The sequence below is a fragment of the Helianthus annuus genome, chromosome 1 (assembly GCF_002127325.2).
Source record: "Helianthus annuus cultivar XRQ/B chromosome 1, HanXRQr2.0-SUNRISE, whole genome shotgun sequence".
Taxonomy (NCBI): Eukaryota; Viridiplantae; Streptophyta; class Magnoliopsida; order Asterales; family Asteraceae; genus Helianthus; species Helianthus annuus.
The window spans coordinates 104,618,941-104,627,386 of record NC_035433.2 but is presented as its reverse complement, the minus strand read 5'-3'; the positions used below and the strand labels follow the sequence as shown (position 1 = coordinate 104,627,386).

Here is an 8,446-nt window from a genome sequence, read left to right as displayed (position 1 = left end):
TTAACACCCCCTTATTTTTTGACTTATGAAAGAATGTCCATTTTAGTCATTTTACATCAATAAGCTAAGCCAAACACTTTTTAAAAAACAACTTATTGACTTATTGGCTTTTCCCACCCTATAAGCTAATCCAAACACTTTTTTTAAACACTCATTTTCAAAAAGTCATTTCCCCAAAAATTCTTTTCCCAAAAGTGCTTTTTAACTCTAATAAGCTTAGCCAAACATGCCCTAAAAAAGAAAAACAAAAATTGGAATAAAAAGTCAACTTTGTAATTTATCAGGGACCAATTTACAAAACGAGCTAAACACAAAGCCCTTACTCGATTCATCTGACACCCCCATCGTTGATTGCCTCCATCTCGCTCTCTGTTCATCTCTGCGTTTCGAACAATATTCTGTTGGATCTAAAAATGGCGATGGCTGGCCGATTCAGATCAACCGTTCCTCGTGTTGCTAAATCTCTGATGTCCGATTCTCTCTCAACTCACAGATCAACCGTCCAACGATCTTTGCTGTGCTCTAATTTCACCGATCCACAGGTTATACTTCAATTTACATAAATTAGAATCATCAGTTGTTGTTTTCGTTTGGATTTTGTTTCAGTCTTATGATTTTACGCTGTGATTTGCTATGATATGTGATTGTTTTGTTTTAGGTTTATAGTTTATGCAGCTGGTTAGGTTATATTATTTGTTCGAATTAGGTTATAATTTAATGTGCACAAATTAGAACAGTATGTGTTGTTTTCGTCTGGATTTTGTTCCAGTTTTATGATTTTATGCTGTATTTTGCTCTGATATGTGATTGTTTGAATCAGGTTATAATTATATTTACACAAATTAGAATCATCGGTTGTTTTTCGTTTCAGTATTATGATTTTATGCTTTGTTTTGATCTGATATATGATTGTTTTGTTCTAGGTTTGTAGTTTATACAGCTGATTTGGTTATATTTCATTTGAATCGAAGTGTGTGTGTTGTATAGATGTAGAATACTGTTGTGATTTGAATTGCGTTAGTTTATTGTAAGTAACGTTTAGAAGGAAATGATGAGTTGAATTTGTAATAGTGTGCTGTTTATAGTTTATACAGCTGATTTGGTTATATTTTGTTTGAATCGAAGACTGTGTGTTGTATAGAATTAGAATGTTGCGTTAGTTTAATGTAAGTAATGATTAGAAGGAAATGATGAGTTGAATATGTATTAGTTTGCTGCACAATCGGATATGCATTGTGCTGCCGTGTTTTCCCACCTTAACACTAATGCTTGGTTTAAAAAAGCGGGAAGCGCAATAAAGCGACGGGGTCTAAAACCGAGGCGCAAAGCGCAAAAGCGGTGAGTTTTTCGTACACAAGGCGCAAAGTGATTATATAAATTATTTTATATATCCCATGGGTTTTTAGCATCCCCTACCTTTGATTTAGCTAAAATTAAGCTTTATATATGTTTTAAGATGAAAAAAAACAGAAATGTACAGTATAAAAAGCCTGTTGTACAACACTCAGCTGCACAGAAACACCCCATGTACAAAAGGCGCGCGCCTCACCTGCGCCTTTTGTACACCCTGCGCCTTATGTCACACAACGCGTTTTGGTTTGCGCCTTAGGTCGCCTCGCTCCTAGGCGTGCTAAGGCGTGCTTTTTTAAACCCAGCACTAATGTTATTCGCTTTTCGGCTTAATCTATCTGGCTTAGTTGATGCCCGTTTTGTTTAGGATAATCCTTGAATCATTGTCGTGTTCATGGTGTGTAGCCTAAGTGAGTTGAGGTTGAGTAATTGCTTTCCTTGGTTAGTCTAAGGGGTTGTCTGGTAACATTGTGCTGAGCCATTAAGAGGTCTGACCGATTAAGAGGTAGCCTCTGAATCAGTCAGCATGTTTTAAAAACTTATCTATTAAGAGGCTCCATAAACTATTAAGAGATGTCTTTTTAGTGAACCAAACACACTCTACCTCTGACCGATTTAGAGGTTTTAAAAGGCTACCAAACAGCTCCTCAGTTTGTGTAAATAATAGACACTGCAGTTTTGTTACGAGCCGGATATTATGAGCCCGGACATTATGAAGTCAAATACAATGTAAATAAATACATTTTACAGCATTGTTATGATGTTGGAGTTAAGTAATAGTTTGGCAGATAAGTTGATTAATTGTTATTAAGTACTTGTTCATGAACAATTGACTTATTGAAATAGGATCAGCATGGGTTTATTATATTTGGTTGCGGGGATATTTATTCATTACACAAAACACATTGTATTTACTTAGTTAACTACTTTAAATGATTTTAATTTTTAGTTATTGGATAAATTAAAAGGCCGAAGAGACTTCAAAAACTTATCATCATTTTTGATCTAAGGCGCAAATGTTACACAATGTGTCATGCCACTGCACCAACGTGAATTTGGTGCTTGCGGCTTGCCTTTAATCTGCTGATGTGATGTGGCAGTTGTCATTTCATGTTCTGTGTCACATACTCACATATATTGGATTCTACAGGTCATATGATAACTGAAGAGAAATTAGGTTTTATCATGTTGACCTTTAGTTGTGTTGAAAAAACTTCTAGTTTTAGGTATGTTTGGCAACATTTGCTGCAATATGTAGCGTGCTATGAATGTAAACTATCAGCTGTATAATAATGTTTGCAAAAATAGATGTAACTATAGCTAGAAAATGATACACATAATAGCCAAATTGTAAACACTAAACACAGTTAAATACCAGTGAAAGGGTAGTTTTGCTTTATTAGAAGCTCTAGCTAGTTGTGAAAGCTATTGAAAGTAGCTTATTATTATTATCATCTTTTTATCAAAGTCAAAAGTTTTGTTACTATCCAAAGTTCCAAACAAGACTTATATTCAAAAAACCAAAAGCTAAAGCTTCTAAAACTGTATGCCTAACAGACTCTTAATGTTGTTCCCTGCTTTTGTGTTCTAGAATCTGAAGGAATTTTTCTTACTGATTGTATTCTTTTTATTCCATATTTCAAAAAATGCATCCTGATGTATTATAACTGAATACACAACAAAATTTAAAACCAGAAACCCTATAATCTAAAGTTTTCAGAATTGGTTGGCTATGTGAAATTGGTACGATTTACTTTGTTCCTGCCAGTTCTTATGAGTTCATATGTATCTTACGAAACCATGCTCTTTAATCGAATTACGAGTTACATTTTCTGTTAGGCGTTTGCTAATATACGAATCATGTATCGTTGCAGCAATCAAGGAACTTTTCCTCTGCTTCTCCATCGAAGGAACCAAAGATTAAGGTAACATAGTTATGGTCCAACAAACTATACAATGCATTTGTATATTAGCAGAAGAAATACAAAAAAGATATATATTTTTTAATAATAATTGTTGTTATCTTATGAATCAGGTTCCTGTGGCTATGTTTGGTGGATCCGGAAACTACGCATCCGCATTATTCATTGCAGCAGCAAAAGCCAAAGCATTGGACAAGGTTGAATCAGAGCTTATTGATCTTGTTGCTGCTACTGAGAAATCTCCTACTTTTTCTCAGTTCATGAAGGATTTGGCGGTCCCCGCAGATACTCGGGTCAAAGCTGTCACTGAGATCTGTGATCAAGCTAAATTTTCAGAAGTAACAAAGAATTTCTTAAGTATGATGGTTATTCTAAGAACCGTAACCAAGAATTCAATTCCTGTTTTGTAAATTCATAGAGTAATTTTGCAAAGAGTTATTGGTTTGAAACAAAAACTGTTTTGCGTTTTCTTCAGTTGTATTATTAAATCGCTCACAGTGTGGTACTTACTGAAGCATTTTTTTTTTTTTTGTATTGAGCAGTTCTTTTGGCTGATAACGGGAGGCTCAGACACGTTGACACCATCGCAAAGAGATTTTCAGACCTCACCATGGCACATAGGGGCGAGATCAAAGCTATAGTTACCACTGTCATTGTAAGCTGCTTACCATTTACAATTTCGAAACACAAACATATCCTGAAAGTAAAAGTTAAAAATATTAAATCTACCTATTTTATTAAAAATAGATTAGAGAATGACTGTTTTATCCTTTTTTAACTAAATCATAAAAAACTCGAGTTTATCCTTTTTAACTAGCAACCTTTTTGCCCTCTTTTTTGTTTTTTTTTTTTCACCCGCTTTTTAAGCCTTTTCCCTAATTATCATCTCTAATAAAATCATATACAACAATCCGAACGATCTTACACTAGTTGTAAGAAGTACAAAACTGTGTTACTCTGCAACTGTTCTTAAATTCTTGTATACATGATGGAAGTCAAAATACAACAAAAGTCAAAGCTCTATAGAATATCTACAGGTACCCAAGTTATCATCTGCAATAAACTCATATACAACCTTTTAACAATCTTACACCAAGTTCAAAACTCTTATCACTCTACAACCATACTCATCTTCTTATACTCAAAACCAAAAGTCAACAAAAGTCAAACCAATAAACCCTACAAGTCGGTAACCGCCACTGGAAACTCATAACTAATACCTAATTCATTCAGTTCATCTCTAATAACTCTACTGGTCTCAAATTTTTCATAACCTAGCTTTGGATTCTCAAGTTTCCTCCTAATCCCAATCATCCAATTAGTTGATGTGAGATGTTAGTCGCCGTTGATTGGTGGTTTTAAGACAGCTATAAATATCTTATTGAAACTTGAATCAAACATGCATGAAACACAAGCAAATACCTTGAATCAAATAAAATCTACTGTTTTTGTTTGAATCGAACCTTAATGAAACGACTACCAAACACCCCTGTCAAGTAGCGAGAATAATAAAAAAAGGCACCTGTTATCCTGTTAGGTTATGAAGAGGGTCCCTGGTTTTCGTCGGTTACGAAGAGGGAGGGCACAATGGTGCGTCGCCGGTGTGCCGTGTGCGTCATGATGGTGCTACGCGTGTGCCTCGTCGGTGTTTGTTGCCGGTGGAGGATTGGCAATGTCGTCGCTAGGGAGAGTCATAACTCATACGTCTAGCGGTAGGGAGGGAGGGAATGAAAAATCATAGGTTTTTTTTAAATGTTTGAAAGGGTATTTGTGTCATTTTGTTACAAGGGGAAATATGTAATTTAAATTTTGAGTTAGGTAAATATGTAATCCGGGTTTTAAATAGGGGAAATACGTAATAATCCCCCTTTTTTCTATATCAAAGTCCTACAATTGTTTAAATGCATGTAATTTTGAATAAAACTTTTTAAATTAGTGATCAATACCCCTTTATCGGTCAAAGTTCGATAAAGTGACATTCAGTCTTTTTGCAAAAAAAAGTCTTATTTTACTAAATATAAAAGGTAAAGAATTATTATTTTAATTTTTTTTAACAAGCCTATTTTTTATGATGTTAACCATTTTTCTTGTAGAAACTTTAATTTACTATTGGTTAAACTTTCTCTGATCAAACATTATCGCAATCTTTGATGACCATCAGCCACTTCCTGCTGAAGAGGAGAAAGAACTGAAAGACACTTTACAGGAGATTCTTGGTAAAGGGAAGAAGGTTAACCTTGAACAGAAGGTAACAAACACATCCCACATATAACCATCATATGTTATAACTATTAACTGTCAAATCGGGCTTTTTGACTGAAAGATTACCAACTAACTTGTTTGTATTTCACTTCACAGATTGACCCCAGTATTCTTGGTGGGATTGTGGTAGAATTTGGTCAAAAGGTTTTTGACGCGTCAATAAAGACTAGGGCAAAGCAAATGGAGAGGTTCTTGCGGAATCCCGTCAACTTCGATGTCTAAACAAGGTCTGTTGTTCTTTGTATTCTGAGTTTACTATCTTGCCCTCAAGAAAGGACGCCTTTTGTTTCTTGTTTTTATTTTCCCTTGATTCGGGTCAATGTTTAACCCGCTTCTTTTCCAGATTATGGTGTTTTTTAGTTTGCAAATAAAAATCCATTGAGAAGCTTTCACATGCTTTTGGCAGACGACATGTTTGAATATTTTCTTGGGCCATCATGTTCCAGATTTTCTGGTGTCTTAATGTTGTTGGTCATGTATTTGCTGGATGTACTTGTGATACAAAAGGCTAAAATAGTAATTTCATTGGTCATTCAAACAGTTTTGCTGGCTGAGAACCAAAGCCATACGTGTAAATCTGCAAACCAAGCTAATGGAACTATATACTAGGGATGAGCTCGGTACCAATTGGTACCGAAAATCGAGTCGGTTCGGGAACTTTGGTACCCGGTACCATTTGCTCATCCCTACCATACACCTTGGTTTAAAAAAGCGAGCTTAAGGCGCGCTTAAGGCGTGAGGCGCCCGAGGCGCCCATAAAAACGCTTTTTTTCACATAAAGCGCTAAAGTACATGAGGCGCTATGAAGCGGGCTTAAAGCGCTAGTATTTCGAGGCGTTAGGCGGCTGAGGCGCCATTCTGGGCTGGTTTTATAATTAAAAAGCCCACCAACATGGGCCTAATTTAAAGAATATATACCCAAGAAAAAAAGCCCACCTGCGACCTGCTTTTAAAAACAGATTCTATCAAGTCTAAACCCTAAAAAAAATCACGCTGGCTGCTGCTTCTTCTTCTTCACGCTGCTGCTGTTGCCTGCTTCTTCTTCACGCTGCTGCTGCTGTCTGCAACTTGATTTCTGTTTAGAAATCATAATGGCCTCAGGATCAAACAGCACTACTGCTGCCTCGGAAAAGTCCTTCTCATCGGAAAAGACTATTTTTATGTTTATGTTTTAAGTGTGTTTCGACTTTAATTTATGTTTTAACTATGTTTTTTATGTGTTAAGTGTGTTTTTTAATCATGTTTTTGTGTTTATTATTGATTAACAAGTAAAATAGGTCATATTGAGGTGTACAATATTTTTTTTTATTTTTTTTTTATTTTGAGCGCTTCGTATACGTGAAGCTCTCGCTTCGCGCTTGAAGCTTCGCTTAAAGCTTTTGGAACCAAAACGCTTCGGAGCGCTTCGCGCTTTTTTAAACCAAGCCATACACCAAACACAAACTAATGTGCGTTTGGTTTGCAAAATTCGTTGAAATTGAAATGTGCATCTTTTTTCTGTGTTTTGTAGTGTTTGTTGGTGTTGGAATCCGAGTATTATTTATAGTTTGTTTGGTTGAGAGATGAATTAGTATCTTCGACTTAGTTAAGAAATGAATTGGTATTGGTTTACCCAAGTTTCATGTAAACAAATTCAAGCCGGGGGTCTCATTGGAAGCAACCTCTCTATTATACGGGTGGAGGTAAGTCTGTCTACATCTTACTCTTCTTAGACCCTACATTAGCTTTGCTATCGATGAGATTTACCGAGTAAGATGATGACGATGACGAAATTCAGGGTATCTTCAAGCATTCGTCCCATACTCCACATCACGGCCACTCTTGTGTCCATCACTCCCTTAGTCTCTCTACCTCTAGGCTCTAACCACTCACAGATAACGTTGCCGTTGCCACCACACAACCCCCACCATCGTCTCAACCCCTTCACATGACCAATACTTTTTCGTTGTCACCACAACTCCATCTGACCACTACTTTGTTGTCACCACCCTGCTACCAACGCTGATGATGGTAGTGAGAGTGGTGAAAAACAATCGATGGTGGCAGCGAAGGCGTGTTAGTGGTGGCAGGCAGGATGTTGATGGCGAAGGCGGGGGTGGGGGTGGTGATAGTTGGGTGATGGTGGTGGGGACTATGACGATGGGGGCGGCGTTGGTCGGTAGATGGTTGTCGTATGTTAATTTTTTTGATCAAATTATTAAAGTTCAGTTTCACTATATTTTGATTACTTATACAAATTTAATTTCAAATCTAATTTCTTTCAAATTTCAATTTATTTTATTACCCCGTCGTTGCCGCCCTTGCCTCCATTGGCAAATGCACACTTAGTACGACCAGGTAATGTTGTAGCCGTTGTTGCAGCCCTTATCATCACTGTCATTGCCGCTGCCACTGCCCGTCTGGCCGTCTTGTTGCCTTTGTCCCATCATCATCACTGCCACCCCTGACAACTGCCATTATCTCGACCACTAATGCCGCAACCTCATCACACACGCCTCCACAACCCGCGGGTGGTGGGCGCAGGCGGCGCTGGTGGGTAGGTGACGGCTGCTGAAAACATACCATATATAATTTTAAATACAACTCCTGTTGTGAGAATTATAAGGTTTAAGAATGTGTGACAACTAATAATAGAAATCAAAGGTAATACATTCTACGGGGAAGGATCCACTAAAAAGTGGATTTTGCCTAAATAGCCTAAGAAGGATTGTGATGATGACATGTGTCACTCCTAAAAAGTAGGAATGAAGGGCATTTTTGTCCTTATAAATAGGAGTGAAAATGACATGTGGCACCCCTTTTGTTTTTTAAAAATACAACAAAAAAATATAGTACAAAAAATGTAGTACAAAAAAATATAACACAAAAAAATCTAGTACAAAAAAATATAGCACAAAAAATTGTTGTACAAG

At 36.7% G+C, this 8,446-nt stretch overlaps 1 protein-coding gene across 1 annotated transcript; it reads left to right on the top strand.

The window, feature by feature from the left end:
- Positions 1–310: 310 nt before the first annotated feature.
- Positions 311–5,997, top strand: LOC110872620 (ATP synthase subunit O, mitochondrial). The gene is made up of 6 exons (XM_022121463.2): positions 311–542; positions 3,225–3,275; positions 3,386–3,629; positions 3,815–3,927; positions 5,434–5,520; positions 5,631–5,997. The coding sequence occupies exons 1-6, from the start codon at positions 414–416 to the stop codon at positions 5,754–5,756; spliced, it is 750 nt and encodes a 249-aa protein (XP_021977155.1). The 5' UTR covers positions 311–413; the 3' UTR covers positions 5,757–5,997.
- The last annotated feature ends 2,449 nt before the right edge of the window (positions 5,998–8,446 follow it).